Below are 17,189 nucleotides of genomic sequence, written 5' to 3' on the forward strand. Positions count from 1 at the left end.
GGCTTCCAACCATAGCCTGGTACATAGTTGCATCAACAGGTTTACTCACACCATCATCCTTTTGGAGCTTCACGGACATGTTGGCGGGTGTTGACACTGGATTAGCACTTTCCATGTTGAAACGAGCCAGTACTTGCTGTAAATAGAACTTTTGATGAAGTTCTAGGACATTTTCCTTTCTTTGCACTGTAATGCCTAAGCAATAGTGAAGTACACCTAAGTCCTTCATTTTGAACCTGGCTTCCAGAGCTCTTTTAGTAGAACTCATATCAGTGGCATTGTCGGTCATGATTATCAGGTCATCGACATATACAGCGATGATGGACTGGTTTTCATTGTCAGTTTTAATATAGACACACTGATCGGCGTTTGATCGAACGTAGCCCAAGTCCTTAAAAAACTTGTCAAGCGTGGCGTTCCAGCAGCGTGGTGATTGCTTTAATCCATACAACGCTTTACGGAGCCGGCATACTTTGTTTGCTGCACCTGATTTAACATATCCCTCTGGTTGCTTCATATATATCTCCCCTTCTAATTCACTGTTTAAGAATGCTGATACAACGTCCATTTGGTGAATAGTCATGTTTCGTTTCAGTCCATAAGCGAGTAGAGTGCGAATTGACGAGTATTTTACTACTGGTGAGAATGTTTCATTGTAATCAATTCCACTTTTCTGTGAGAAACCCTTTGCAACCAGGCGAGCTTTGTATCTTTCTACTTCTCCAGTGTCCCTATACTTTGTTTTGAATACCCACTTTGAGTCAATTGCTTTTCTACCAGGGGGTAGCTGTACCAGATCCCACGTTTTATTGTCTATTAGTGATTGATACCCTTCGTTGGCAGCATTCAACCATTGGCTAGAGTGAGCTGAATGCGCTGCCTCACCAAACGTAAGCGGTTCTAGCACATTGCTCACATGATAGGCTACATGCTGAGCATACTCATCAGTTCCGTAGCGAACTGGATGTACGTGTGGACGATTAGACGAGCGACGTGATTTTATTTCTGGCTCAGGTTCTTTGCTGGTCTGTTCATTACGAACAGATGATGTTGTCATGGTATCACATGTAACCGTGTCACTAACAGCATTACCTGCACCAAAGTCCTCTTCATTGAATATTACGTCACGGCGTTCTTTCACTTTGTTAGTTGTTACATCATATACTCTATATGCCTTGGATTGCATACTATATCCAACAAATCTAACTCTCTCACACCTTTTATCAAGCTTCTTTCTTTGTTGTACATAGGCATATGCAATACAACCAAACACACGCAGGCGAGACAGATCAGGTTTCTTGCCATACCAACGTTCATACGGCGTAGTGTCATGCGACGACGTAGGAAGACGATTACGAGTATAGGCTGCTGTGTTTACGGCCTCGGCCCAAAAACGCTTAGGTAGGTTAGCGTGTGACATCATCGTTCGAGCAGCTTCACACAGTGTTCGATTCATTCTCTCTGCAACCCCGTTTTGTTGTGGGCAATCTGGTGCAGTGAACTCAATTTTGATACCTTGATCAGTTAGAAAGTCTTTGAATGACTTAGACATGTATTCTCCACCTCTATCAGATCGTAGTGTGCCTACCTTTACACCACATCCTGCAGTACGAGCTAAGAACTGCTTGAATTTTTCAGGTACCTCTGATTTGTGTTTCATGAAGAACACGGCACAACAGCGAGAATAGTCATCAATAAATGTGACGAAGTATTTACTGCCACCTATTGATTTACTGTCCATTGTACATACGTCAGTGTGAACTAGTTTGAGCGGGCGTTTTGATCGAATTTCTCCCACAGGGTGAAATGGCTGACGTGCCATCTTACCTTCAACACAACCCTCACAGAAAGTCAACTCAGATTTTTCTATATTTGGAATGCAATTGTCTTTATCATGACTAGTTGTAGTGAGAGTTGTGTTGTTGACATGAGCTAATCTTTGATGCCAAATGTCACCGGTTACAGCAGCCGTGTTTATGATCGGTTGACAGTCAAGGTGAAACATTCTACCAACAAGAGCACCCTTAGCTCTAACACGTCCCTTGCTATCCTTAATCCAGCATATTTTACTACCAAATTCCACAGTCTTGTTATGACTGGTTGCAGCACGTACAGAGAACAAGTTTACAGCTAAATCAGGAACATTGAGTACGTCATACAGGGTAACGTGTTTTTTAACCTTACGATGTGTCAGGGCAATCTTGACATTACCAACACCTACAGCATCAATGATTCTACCATCTCCAACGCTTACCTTCTCAGGGCTTGTTAGTTCCTCATATTCACAAAATAATTGTCTACTTGCAGTCATGTGTTTCGATGCACCGGAGTCAATAATCCATGCCATGTATGCATTATTCTGTTGATCAACAGTCTCGGAGACTGTGTAGGCTTCACCATTGCTACTGTCATCAGACGACTGTTCTGTCGAAACATGCTTCGCATTGTGTTTTGATCTGTCGGCGGTTTTATAACGATTTTGTGGGCATTTACGTTGCAGGTGAGTCATTGAGCCACAGTTATAGCATGCTCTTGCTCTTGGTAGTGTTCGATGTTGCGGTGTCGACATTAAGGCGGTGTCAGTAGTTGTCGATGATGCTAATCTCTTTTGTTCAGCATTTATCAATGTCTGGTGAACAAAGTTTAGAGTCAAGTCATCAACCCTTGTTTCTAGTGCAGTTACGACATTCTCAAAACTGTCCGGCAAACTTCCAAGAAGGGTTACGACTTGATCCTCCTCGGAAATAGGAGCTTTTATAGCAGCTAGCTTATCCGTAAGCTCCTTCATATGCTTTATATGATTAGATATCAATTCTCCCTCTCTCATGACGGATCTAAAGTATTGTTTCTTTAGAAAGAGTTTATTTGCTACTGTGTCTCTTTCAAAGTGTTCTTTCAGCCTTTTCCAAGCTTCATTGGGTTCTTCACAGTCGGATATTAGATACACTAGCTCACTGCTCACACCAAGTGCTAGGTGAGAAAATGCTTTCTGTTTTCTCCTTTGGTAGTCCTTTTTAGCATCATCCCCTGTTGTAGGCTCTTCTTCACTACCATCGACTATAGAATATAATCCTTTGGCTAGCAAGAGGTGTTTCGTTTGGAATTTCCATGTGGAGTAGTTCTGTGTTGTGAGTTTGTCAATTGTGTATCTATCCTCAGAAGCCATTGTGAACTGGGCCCATAACCTGTTGAAAGTGCGTGAAGAAATTCCCTCTGCTCACTTGGATGTTTACTGGATGACTGATTTTATTCCACACAGAAGCATACAAAGGCAAAGTATGATGTAATAACACACAATAACAGGGTCATCATGGAGACCACACAAAAGCAGAGTATGACATAATAACACACAATAACAAGGTCATTATGGAGACCACACAAAGACAGAGTATGACATAATAACACACAATAATCCGGTCATCATAGAGACCACAAAAATGGCTACAGTTATTATTTCTACACTGGCTTAACATATACTGTGTCACCAATTTTGTACGGGTTTCTTAACGCTTCACGTGAAAATCTTTGTGGCTCTGCAACAACGTCAGCATTTCTTACTGCGTAGGAGTATAGCATTTTTGAAGGTACAATACCTCGCCTGTTTGGGGTATTGTTGTACCAAAATACCATTATGTTAACCTCGTTTCCTGAACGCGCAGCTATTCTTTCAATTGTCCTATGGTTACGTTCGACAATGCCATTACCAGATGGCCTGTAAGCGCAACTTAACAAATGATTTACGTTCCATGTTTTTAGGATACTAGACAACTGCGCGCTTTTGAAGCATGGACCGTTGTCAGAAAGCAAGTCTTGTAGGGGACCCCACTCCTCAAATATGCGTACCAACTGTGCTATTACAGAGTTGGCTGTCTCATCTCTCAGTTTTAACCATATTGCAAATCTGCTAGGGCCGCAATCCAAGATGGTCAAATAAGGTATTCGGCCCACATGTGTGATGTCAACAGCAAGTCTATGCCACCCCTTTTCGACTTCCAAATTTCCTCTCTCCCATCTCACAGGTAAAGGATCAATTTGTTTGCAGATTTGACACTCTTTCACAACCCTTTCATTCACATCTTTTGAGGCTCTGTCACCAAACCTCTGATTAGCTAAGTAACTCATCTTGTCAACTCCTAAATGGTGAACTTGATGCATGTTATATATTTCTTCATCAATACTTGAAACTTCCTCCGCTGCTACGCCCACACATGATACTAGTGGTTTCAGCCACTTTTTGTTCATCCTCGTTAAAACATCAGCACGATTGTTCGCTGACTTCACCAAGGACATTTGTAGAGTGATGCCATATTCTTCTAACAATTCCGCAATAACCCCAAGCCGCCTTTTGACTATCATTTCTAAAAATCCACTGACTTTGGGGCAATGGCTTTCTGTGATAATGGAATTAACCCAGTTATACACTGATAATGAGTCAGTGACAATCATAGCTTGTTTTACTCCCCACTTTATTGCAAGATTTAATCCTTTAAGTACGGCTTCAAGTTCAGCTACATTTATATGCATACTGTCATCGATTTTCCTTAGCCATGATGCTTCTTCTACAATGCTACCTTCCATTTCTATGCACACACCAATAGCTATAGAGCTCGCATCACACCAGACCTTGCAACACTCATCTCTATTCACAGACCATTTGCCTTGCACTGGGTCATGTCTTGTTACCCTATTTAGTGTTTCATCTAACATATGCAGCACTTCTTTTGCTGTTGCATCATCCCACTTGCCATCAGCAGCACACCGCTTCATGTAGCTGCATGCGACTCGTAGCCAGCTACTGAGTAGTGACCAATCAGTTTACCACACACAGAAAACAAATCTCTTTTTGTACGAATGCTTTCTACTGTTGGCACAGCTGAGTCACGTTGCCATGTACATATACCTTTTTTACTGATTGTCATGCAAAGCCCTAGAACACGCGCTTCACGTAAATCGACAGGCTCTTTTGTGACTAGACCAAACTTTAACAAATGGCTGCGCACAACTTCGACTGGCACGACTGATTTATTTACTAAAATATCATCAATATAATGATCAGTACCAGCAGCAACCGTAGGATCAAGTGACAACACTGTTGACAATATTTTTGACATAATCTTAGGCGCTGCATTGAGACCAAAACCTAGTCTAGTCATGACATACAATGTTCCATGGAACGTAACAGCTTAAAATCTCTGCAAACTACCATCAACATGCAGTTGTAAATATGCTTTATTTAAGTCTAACATGCAAGCATCACTGCCTAACTTACGCCACTTGCGGAGTTTGTCTTGGCATACTGCGGTGTCCAAACCAGGATGACTGCTGACATACCCATTCAGTTCTCTGCTATAATCCATTACAGGTCGTACCTTTGTCTCTTTATTAGGTTGTGTAGCTGCCAACAATGGAATAATGCCAGTTACAGGTCCATGAAGCGCTTCTCAGTGTGGCTGCAGCCATCCGTTTTCTATCCATTGCATAACCTGTTTTTCATATTCTTCTCTGACAGCATCATTTATAGCGTATTCTCTACATGTATTGGACAATATAGGCTCCCTACTTAACCACTTCTAAGCAACTGTCCACTTTTGACCATCAAATTGTGCTTTAAAGTCTCTATCATCTATAACTATCGGCGGCTGCTGGTCATCATTATGACTGACAGGACTAGCTTTGTTACGTAGCATCACGCCAACTGTTCTTAACTGTCTTGCTCCAAAGAGTACACCTCTATTTTTATTTATAGATACCCCGCCTAGCTTTGAAATTCCATCCATTCCCAGTATCATCTGGTAACCGCTTACTAGCTTCGGAGCAATCATACACTGAACTGTAATTTTACAAGAGTGATCCAGTTCTATATCAAGAGTTGTCTCACCCTTGCATGTAGTGATATGTCCATTTAACATCATTATTTGTCGCTGAGGACCTTTCGGCAGCAATCCTAACTGCTGTGCCCACTGTTGTTGTATAATTGATTGCTCACATCCACTATCCACCAATGCTTTTATCTTTGTGCCTTTTATTCATACATAAACAAAGGGTAGCACCGAGTTTTTTACATTGGGGGAAGAGCCGGTGCATACACTTTCCCACTGGCATTTCCCTGCATCTGAAAACAGTTTTTCTGGATGCGACCAAGTTTATTACACCGGTAGCACCTGACCTCACGGGGCTGCCAATGCTGCCTCCTTTTCCCAGCAGCACATGAGGTCGTTTCGCCATTTCCTGCAGTTATCATCATGCGGGCCCTGTTTACTAACTCTGAAAGACCCATGTCTTCTACAGAAGCAATAGATTTTAGTTGTGTAGCCACTTATGTAGGTAATCCTGCCATGAATGCACATTTAAGCAATGGGTCAGGTTCTGATTGTCCCATCAAAGTTGTTAAACGTTTGAGATCTGCCAGATATACATCTACAGCTTCACTATCTCTAAAAGCTCGGATTCAGCTGAATATAAGCACTGAACCTGTCTACACTAAAAGCTGTCAACAAAGCTGCCTTTAGGGTAGTCTTCCTTGATATCATCTTCTAAATGTTTATACACAGCAAATGCTGCTCCTGACAAGAATAATGGTAAGAAGGTTGTGAGATCGTCCACTTTTTGAAGCTTGGCCACTAACTCTAGCTTGTCAACCCAGACACTGAAGTCACCGCTTTTATCATCCTCATATGTCTTGATATGCTCGGATACCTTCACTGACATTTCTAGTGTAGTTTAGAGCCGAAATAGCTTGTGGTTTATTAGAGCAATCACAAAAATGTACACCTTGACACTATGCATGTATTCTCATTAATGCTGGCTTGATGGATTAGTTCTAGCTACATGACAAAGAGGGTGTTACATAATACATTACATAATATGATGCAAACTACATATACATGTATATATATATATATACATTTATATATATATACATATTTATTTATTTATTTACATATTCATATATTCATATATATACATATATATATATATATATATATATATATATGTAAATATATGCAAATATACATATATACATAAATATACAAAAAATTGTTTCCTCACCCGGTTAACCGATATGGGTGGTAAACTGTGCTCTAATTCGGGTCTCCTCCCAGATACCTGATAGTTTGGACAGTCCAGGTCATACTCCTAGGTCATCCCAGGTATATATAAATATATATACATGTATATATAAATATGTATATACATATATATACAGTATATAAACCTCTGCTACAAAATATATAATACGAATACGTATACTTCTGCTACAGACATCTGTAGCAGATGTCTTTAGCAGAGTATTTACATATATTTAAAAATATATATAAATATATATATAAATATATATATGTATATATATATATATATGATATTTATCTTTTGATATAAGATCCAAGGCAGGGGCCGATTCCCAAGAACTATCGACCAATAACGTGCTAGCTCACCACATGAAAACTGCTCTCAGGAATAGTTGCGGACAAACTGGAAGAGCACATGAGTCACTTTATGACCAGTGGTCAAAAAGGAATTGGGTGCAATACCTGAGGAGCCAAATATCAGTTACTGGTGAATCGGACGGTCTGTCAAGACAGCAGGAGAAGGCATACCAATCTTGCCATGGCATGGATTGACTACAAAAAGGCCTATGACTCAATTCCCAATAGTTGGATACTTGAATGCCTCAATATGTACAATGTTCACCCTGCTCTTGTGCAATTCATCAAGATGTCAATGACTGAATAGGAGATGGAACTAGAGGCTAATGGCAAAAATCTGGCGGGTGACTTCTTATCACCGCTGCTCTTCTGCATATGCCTAAACCCTCTAAGCAATATGCTGGAGAAGACTCCATATGGGTACCAGTTTAAGAATGGCACAAAGATAAACCACCTCTTCTATATGAATGACATCAAGCTGTACACTAACGAAGAAAGGAACATTGATTCGCTAATACACCTTACTCAGGTATACAGCATCGGAATGACCTTCGGTATTGAGAAATGTTGAAGGCTAATTCTTAAAAAGACCATTTTATGCTCACAGATGTCCTAAAAATGCCAAATGGTACCATCAAAGATATAGAAGAAAGGTACAAGTACTTAGGGATTATACAAAGCAACATCGACCACGAAGCCGAGGTACGTCACAAAGCCATTAAAGAATACAAAAAGCGCCTTCGGCAGGTTCTATGGAGCCAGCTAATTGCCAGGAATCAAGTCATGGCAAAAAATACCTACACACTGCCGGTAATAAGATATTTAGCAGGCATGATAAAAGGACTGAGGAAACCATCAAGGAAACAGATGTAGCAACTCGTAAACTGCTGACCATGCATGGAGCTATACACCCAAAATCTGATACTATTAGATTGTATCTCGATAGGAATGATGGCGGTTGGGACTCAAAAGTGTACAACAGACAGTGAAAGAGGAAGAACAAAGCATCAAAGCTGATGCAGCCTCTATGGCCACTTCCGATAAGTTGGTAGCTGAATTTCAATCGGCTTCTCTGACAATGGAGCTTCGCCCTGATGATGAGGAAATTGACTGGCATATGAAACCTCTTGATGGTGCTTACCACCGACAAGTATCTGAGGTTGACGATATTCACCAGACATACATGTGGCTTAACAAAGAAAACCTACTAGCCAATACAGAGTCACTACTCATGGCAGCCCAGGAGCAAGTGCTCCCAAAAAGGAAACTCCAAACAAAAATCTATCACACTAGAGACAACGCTAGATGCAGACTGTGCAAAGATGCACCTGAGTCCATTCAACACATCATCAGTAGATACAAGCGACTAGCAGGAAACGCATACACAGAGCGGTATAATCAGGTCGCAGGTGTTGTGTATAGAAGTCTATGTGATGAATATGGCCTTAATAAACTACAACACTGGTGGGAAGCTCCTAGAATGGTCAATGAAAATGACCTCGCTAAGATTCTCTGTAACTTCTATATCCGGACTGGCAAGCATATCCTAGCAAATCAACCAGATATAGTGGTGGTGGACAAGGAGAACAGGAGAGCTACTACAATATATGTAGTAGTACCCAATGACTACAATATAGCCAGCCAAGAATAAGAGTAGGAAGAGAAATATTTCCCTCTTGGAGAAGAGATTGAAAAATCCTGAGATTTAAGAACAACAGTAATTCCAGTAGTCATTGGGGCACTGGGCGCAAAAACACCTGCGCATAAAATGTGGCTTGTCCAGATGCCAACAGCAATCAACTCAGGTGAGTTGCAGAAAAGTGCTCTATAAGGAACAGCTAAGATCTTGAGGCAAGTGCTCAAACTCCCAGGTCTCTGGTAGGAGACCCGAGTTAGAGCAGAAATTACCACCCATAAGGGTTAACAGGGATGAGGTAACAAGTTTTTATTTAAATCTACACTTCTGTAGCAGAACTCTTTTATTTGTAGATCATGCCAACTTGTTTTGACTCTTTGGTCGTGACATTATTTTTTTATATGAATCTGTTAAGTATGTTTTTGTGTAGCCATGCCCTCCTCCTACTCTTTGAATTACATGTAACTTATCTTGAAAGAGAAGAGTTGTCTGTGGGTTCCGCTTGTTTGTTCACTGTCTTGGATTAGTCTCCACATGCTCTAATGTATGGTTAGGGTTGGCTTTGTAGCATCGCTTTTCTGACTAGTTCACCAGTGTGACATAATCACTAAATTGTTTGGCTCCCAAATTCTTTTGCCTATTCCTGCATCATAAGCTCTATTTAACTCATAAAATACTGCAAATTGGACAGTTCGTGCTCTGCAAAACTTTATTGTAGCTGTAGTTTTGAAGTGCATCTCCATTTAATAGTCTTTGAGACATTAAAGTTTGTTTTTGAAAAATTCAGGAAAATCTTTACATTGTTGTTTGCAATCTTTCTATAATAATATGTCTTGCTGGTCTGTGGTGATCATAAAGTTGGTATCTTTTCTTTTTCATCATTAATAGGGATTCCTAATTGCTTGATAGCTCTTCTTCTTTGCAGTTTGAGATCTTAGACATTTCTTAATACAAGCCGTAGAGTTTTCTGTTTATGTAATAGTAGTTTGGTGCCTATGTTACATTGGTGTACTGAAATTTATAGTCCACTTGTTTAGATTGAATATCAGGTTTTGGTAGCTGTTTCCAAACTTGTTAAAGTATGAAGTTGTTATAAGCTCCTGTGTTTAGTTATATAGTTGATTGTTTGCATTTTTAATTGTATTTACTCATGTAATCATGGTACGGAAATAGCAGAAGTCTCTGTGATGCGTAGAGTTTCAATTATTTTACTCGTTTTGAAGTTGTCTTCTTTTTAATACACGATGTCACAAAATGGCCTATTAACTTTTAGTCATGACAGATTTGAATAAATTATTTAAGAAGACATACTTCTAAAATCAACTTAGAACACCCAGTTTTTCTTTGGCAGACACTAAACTATATCTAATGGTCTTCATTTTAACTATAAAATAACTAAAACAACTCATTTAAACAAGTGCTTTAATGTTTTCTCACGAATAATTATCCGCTCGATTAGCTCATTTGATTTTACTCCATCTTCCTTCATAGTGTAAAGAATTATCTCTACAAACACTCCAGTTTTGGTTTTAAACTGACAGCTTGTGGTGTTATCAGCGCTTGACTACAAGAGGGTTGATTGGTACATATTTGACAATGAGAAACATCATGCAATGTAAAGTAGTGTCAGCATATTTAGATCTAATGTGAATGACAAAAACAAACAAATTCTCATTTCCCTTAGCTATCATTTTAATCATAACTCAAAATAGAAATTAATGCGTAGCTTTTGCCTGGTAATACTTGAATTGTGTGTTCCTTGAAAGTTACTTGTGGCTTTTGCATAATAGTGTCGGCGTTATAGATACTAATTATAAAACAAACTATATAAACTGTGCACCGTATCACTCTGAACACTATGCCATAAATACTTTTCTAGACGTTGAATTGGGTTGGAAAAGTTTGACTTGTTTGAATTCTAGTCTGTGTCTCAGCAAATATTTTTTCGAGTTTTTTTTATATCTAAATAGCACAAATTAAATTGAATTATAAGACTACAGTAAGTTTTAATCAAGTCTACATATGCGCAGTTTGTGTCTGACAGATGCTCTGTTTGTTCTTGCTAATTACGATTTAATACGACAGTGTACCAAACTGTACAGTATTTTTTATGCTGATCCACACTGCACATTCTGGCAGAAATCATGCTACTTTGAAAAAATAAAACTCGTTTTTTATCAGTTAAAAAGTGAGTCTGCTTTAAGGCTTGAAAAATTATTTCGCTATTCATTGTCATATTATTTTGCGGTAGCTGTCTCAAGCACTACTGTGGAATTTAGTCTTAGAAACATCCTGCCTACGGTTGTAAAAAATAAAAGCAGATGTGTGCATCAAGAAGGATCATTGAAAACCCAGTTTATTAGAATCAAGAATGTGTGTGAGAAAGCAAATTAAATTATTATACTAAGATTAAAATAAGATACTAATAATTGTAATGCTGAATAGTTTCAAAATGTACTTTTTAGCAATGATATATACCATCAAGGAAAGGGATTGAGTATTAATGTGTATTCACACATATTCAGTAACAGTTGAATGAAACGAGCATCAAGTCTATTTTAAAAGCACTTATTTTTGATTATTTGATGACTTATGTTGCAGGTTTTTATAACAAAAACATACATTTCCTTCATAAATTAGCAGGTTCATTGACCACAGTAGCTTAGGGTTTCTAGCACCAATAGACCAATGCTAACTCATAAATATTGTGGTACACTGGGCAGTCATTGTATTGTTAAGTTAATGGAAGCTTTTGTGGGTTTCATTCGATCTTGGAATTGACATCGAGAAAAAAAAGGGATTTGCAGCCAGGAGCTAACTATTCAAGGCAGGTTTCTGCAAATACTTATTTATTCTTAGAAGTGTGAAAAAGAATCTCAACTGTGCCGCTGGCTTCTGTCTTTTAAACTAACCTTAGATACTTATAAATATCATGTGTGCCTGCGGGAAGGCTTGGTTTGACTAAACCTACTGATACACCTCTAGTTGTAGGAAAATTGCAAAGTACCATCATTCTGTCACTGGTATGTTTAGGCTATGTTTTTTTCATGTACTCACTCTTGCGTTATTGTGTTAACCTAAAAAACTAACACTTTTATTTTTACTGCTTGGTGTATAAATAATAGTGTTATCTGTTCACTAATGATAAAGATTCAGATTAGAGAAATTCTGATGTTGTCAATAAAACTCGCAAATCCTGCATAGTTTACGTAAAAAATGTACACAGTGTTTTATATTTATAAATACACAAATATACATGTATATATTTTTTAAATGTATATTCGTATATATCTATGATGTTCTTTGGTTTGACTTATACATATACCTTCTATAATTATAAGATGTATATATATGTATATATAAAGGTATTTATATAGTATATAAATATATAATATATATATAATACATATAATATATATATGTGTTTATATATATATATACATGTATATATACATGTATATATATATATATATATATATATATATATATATATATATATATCAGTTCTCCCCTACTGCAACTTTACAAGCAATTCTAATATTCTATTTCAGAGATTTGTTTATTCAAGTGGAATCAGAACTTGAAAGATTTTGTTGCTGCCCCAGCGTAAAAGATGTGATGAGAGCCTTTACCTATCAGTGTGAAATTTGCCACTTGGTTCAACAGTAAGCAATGTATTTGAATAAGTCAGTCAAACAGTCTAATAATTATGTGCGCAATACAAACAACTGTTTGTTCTGAGGCTTCCTTATGCTCTAGTGTACTTGTAATATGTAGCTTTTAGGAGAAGGGGACTAACTCGGCATCATTTACCTAAGTCTGCCCATTTATTGTAGTGCCAGAACTATTGTTTTCCGGTCCGGTTGGTGTCAGCCAGTAGCTGAGACATTTTTCACTCAGCATGGCCAGTCTTCTCTTTATTGTCAATTTTATCTGTAAGTTTTTTTTGTCTCCATTTAACATTTTTACTATACTCTAAGCCTTGTCATATTAATGTGACACAAACACAAGGAAATATTTCAATTATTTCAAATCACAGAATGGAACATAGGAAAACTTTAAGCATGTATTAGATTAATATAAATTATTTAGGCCAAAAATGATAATATGGCTAATATAACATAACACTCACAATAATTTTTGTTGTAATCCCAATGCAGTTTATTTGGCAAATAACAAATAGGTAGTCATATTCTCGTTTCGGTCGCTCCCATGTAACCTCAAGAGTATCTTCAAGTGTGTAAGTCACGGAATCAGGAGGGAGTAAAGCTAAAGTTTTAACAACAACAAAATTAAAATTTTTCATGTGTTAGTTCATCACATTAAACATACTATATATTAACTTTTCACCAGTACTTTTCATGGTGAAAGGTTCTGTGGGAAAAATTAGTCAATGCATTTCAACATTATCTACGAATGGTTCAAATTCATTAAAATTTTTACTATTGTTCATAATGTTTCAAAACTCTGCCTAGAGAACTAAGTGTTCCTGAAAACTGGGGTCCTGTCCTTCAGGCTCAATTTTTATCAACAAATTTTAACACTGTAAACCCTGGCCTGTCTTGAAAATGTGTATCGGTAATTATAAAAAACCAGGGCAATTTTTCCAACGATATGAATTTTTTAAATTTTTTAATAAATCTCTTTAAACAGGTTCAGAGTATGAAAATATTTAGTACAACACATGTAAAAGTTTGGTCAACCTGCAGTAAATGTCATCAAACATTAAAACTGTGCTTCACCATTATTTCAGCAAAAACGTTAATAGTTGGTATGATTTTGAAAAACTCATAAAACATTTAAAGTAGTATCATATTCATTGAGCACATGTTCAGCATCCTTCTATGACTAAAAATACAAAAAAATTAGGTTCATTACCATAAAATTATTGAAGTGCATCACAATCATTTATGAGCTATCAATGAACGAGTCGTATTATTTTGTATTGCAATATCGTTTTAGTTAAACTGGTTGTTATAACAAAACAAATAGATAAAGATACTTGACAAAGGTGATAAACGGAAGTAAATTTTCAGTCTAACAATAGGAATTAATTTGATTGGTTCTCTCAGTTACTTCTGAACAACTTTTATAAACTTTGTCATGTGAATGCCGTTATTCAAACCGTTAGGGTTTCCGACACACCCTACGCAATCCTGAAATACCGGCCATTAGGGTTCAAAAGGTTAACTTGAATGTAATACTGAAAACATCCCATATGGTTATAGGTCAGTTTAATTTTGCTGCTACTACAGGTAAGAGTTTTGTTTTTGCCGATAATCATTAATAGCTTATTTTGGGCACGAATGCTTTAGGCTTTTAGGCTACTATTGCTATATTGTCGTTTTGTGATCTGTTTTAGTCGCTTTACCCTAACATAAAGTGCTCACACCTAAAATTGACTTTTAAAAACCATATTTTAGGTAAATTTTAGGAGTTCAAGAGCTTCGATCAATTTTAGTGTATTTTACGCAAAGTGAAAACTTACGGATAATTGTTATATAAGGTTCGCTTTCTTTACTGTAGAATTTGTCTTTTGGAGTTGAAATGGTTGCAGTTATATTCATCATTCCACTATGTATGCCTTCTTGTTTGAGTTTTTCATATGGAATGCTTATGGAATGTGCTTTGTGATAATCTTCAATGTATCTAAATATGCTAGTACTATGAAGTTTTCCGATGGCCTTGATGCGTATCTCCACTGATTTCATATCTGCTCGACTGGCATTGTAGTTGATCACCAAGTTTTTCCTGGTTTCCTCCCATTGCGAAGACGTGATGTATATAGTCGGAAACTCTATATTCACATTAATAAAGCTTTAAAACCAACCATAGGAACTTCTTCACTTTAGCTTTAAGTTACATTATGCAACAGATTGATAAGATGATTATATAACTTGCAAATTCAAAAACTCAATTACTCATAAGCTCAAAATAGGCTTCATATTTCAATACTTAATATAACAATATATCAATATAACATTAATTTATACATGTCAACATTTGTAAGTATTACCCTTACCAGTATTGACAGTAACTGTGAGATAGCCATGACTAGTAACGTTGTGCGATGAAGCGTAAATTTTAATTCTTTGGCTTAGGAATATTGCAGGAAAATGGGCATCGCCAGTCTTAGGAAGTGAAAGATAGTCAGTTAACACAGATCCATTAGTGTTTTGCCGGAAACATATTATCAAATTGTCAATATGGTTCGTTGGTTGTTCATGCTCAATATTCCTCAATATGAGATAGATATATGGAACAACATCAAACATCACATTTGGAAGAGGAGCTAAAACACAGACAGCCAACAAATCATTTCGCTACATATTGATTTACAGGTTATTCAACTTAGATGCAAGTAATTTCTGATTTGCCTCCAATCATAGAGTGGAAAAACATCTTAGTGGAAAGTATTTATATTAGAAATGATATATATCATGGTTTTGAATTTTGCTTCAAATGGATGGTGCAAAGAAATATCTGCTGAAAGTTTAACTTCAGTTGTTTATCATGCTTGAATTTTAAATATGATAAAAAAGCAGGAAAAAAATGTTGGCATAAAACAAACTGTGTATTCATTTTTGTAAATTAATATTGAGTGTACTGTTGCTAGATGTAGAGGTCATTGACTAACACAAATTTAATTTAATAATACTGTCAAAGGTTTACCTATATTATACATATAAACTTTGCTCGAAGCGAAAATCTTAATAATTTGTTCAACATCTCAAACAAATAATGAAAACTTCTACTAGCGCAACCTTCACTAGTCCAAAATTAATCACATTCATTTTAGGACTGGGTACCAAGCTAATACTTTTAGATGTTTTGCTAATAGTTTGCTCAATGTTTTTAATCAAATTTCAGATAGCGAGTTGAAGCTTTGAGTAAGCATATATCAACAAAAATATATAATTTTATGAATTGTAGTACTGTTATAATTGAACAGGAAAATATATGAAATTAGCTTTTAACAATGATTGACATTGTAAGATAGTTTTTGCCCTATAAGCATTTGGATTACTGTACATTCTCTGCAGTTGCTCACAAGAAAATATCATCAACATTATTTAAATTATATATTATCAAAAGTAATATGGTCACTTGATACACTTCTTGAGAATAAGCTAATATCAGTTTGCTTTGTTGTGTGTGGCATCTCGCATAAATTACTTTTGGCTTGCAGCTAGTTATATTCAGAACTGTCTAACAGCTGACAGATAATTCCGATAAACGGGGGCTTCTATACCAAACAATTTTGATGGATAAATCCTTCAGTATTTGTAAATAATGTCGCTATTGAAGTTTGTTTTCACTTTATTGTGCTCTTTGTGGTATATTTTTTGTTTAATGATAAGCTGTAGACAGAATGATGTGAGGTAATTGATGTCTATTTTTTGCGCCTATAGATCTACTCGTAATGCGTCGTTCAGCTTGGATTATAAATAAATAAAAAGGATCTGAGGCGTGGCAAATCATTATTTTTTGAACTTTACTTTAAATAGCAGTTTATACAGCTTTAGATCAAGAAAAACATTAACAGCTTATAAACCTCGATTATATTCCTACTTCAACAAACAAACTCAGAAATGCCCCATTTGCAAGACAAAAATCCAAAGCCTTTTTTGCACAGACTACAAAGCATTTTACCAACACCTTGTCAAAATCATGAAATGGTGAACATGATGACGATAATAAAACAGCTGGCTAGCATATGCTAAACTGGTTTAAATGGAAGGTTAGGAATGTCTTTTTGCTGATGACAAATGATGAACTCAATCGAGAGTAAAAAATTCATCAGTCCTAGAATGCCATTAGTTCCAATCTAATACAATCAACTTACTATAATTATGGTGAGGTCAGAATTTAAACAAATCTTTGATTAAATTATTAGGTTGAACAAGTAGAAACAGGCCTACATTAGGCAGCTGAGCAAATTTTTGATAGCCTTATAAATTTAATGTTACTGAAACATTATATCTACTAGAACTACATGTACATATCATTTGACAAAGTAAAACTTCAATGCTACATATCTTCCGAGGTTTTCAAAAGTCCTTGGCATATCATGAATTTACTAAATAAAATCAAAACGAAGCATGCGCTTAATTGCATTCCCACAT

The 17,189-nt window shown here is 36.6% G+C and overlaps 2 protein-coding genes across 2 annotated transcripts; one reads left to right on the forward strand and one right to left on the reverse strand.

Annotated features, from left to right (window-relative positions):
• Positions 1–3,456: 3,456 nt before the first annotated feature.
• LOC137397387 (uncharacterized) lies at positions 3,457–4,767 on the reverse strand. Its single transcript, XM_068083678.1, has one exon. It carries the CDS (start codon positions 4,765–4,767, stop codon positions 3,457–3,459), a length of 1,311 nt encoding a protein of 436 aa, XP_067939779.1.
• A 2,970-nt stretch (positions 4,768–7,737) lies between these two features.
• Positions 7,738–9,078, forward strand: LOC137397389 (uncharacterized). The gene is made up of 3 exons (XM_068083679.1): positions 7,738–7,981; positions 8,035–8,129; positions 8,410–9,078. Exons 1-3 carry the CDS (start codon positions 7,738–7,740, stop codon positions 9,076–9,078), a joined length of 1,008 nt encoding a protein of 335 aa, XP_067939780.1.
• Positions 9,079–17,189: the final 8,111 nt, after the last annotated feature.

Source organism: Watersipora subatra, chromosome 5 (genome assembly GCF_963576615.1).
Source record: "Watersipora subatra chromosome 5, tzWatSuba1.1, whole genome shotgun sequence".
Taxonomy (NCBI): domain Eukaryota; kingdom Metazoa; phylum Bryozoa; class Gymnolaemata; order Cheilostomatida; family Watersiporidae; genus Watersipora; species Watersipora subatra.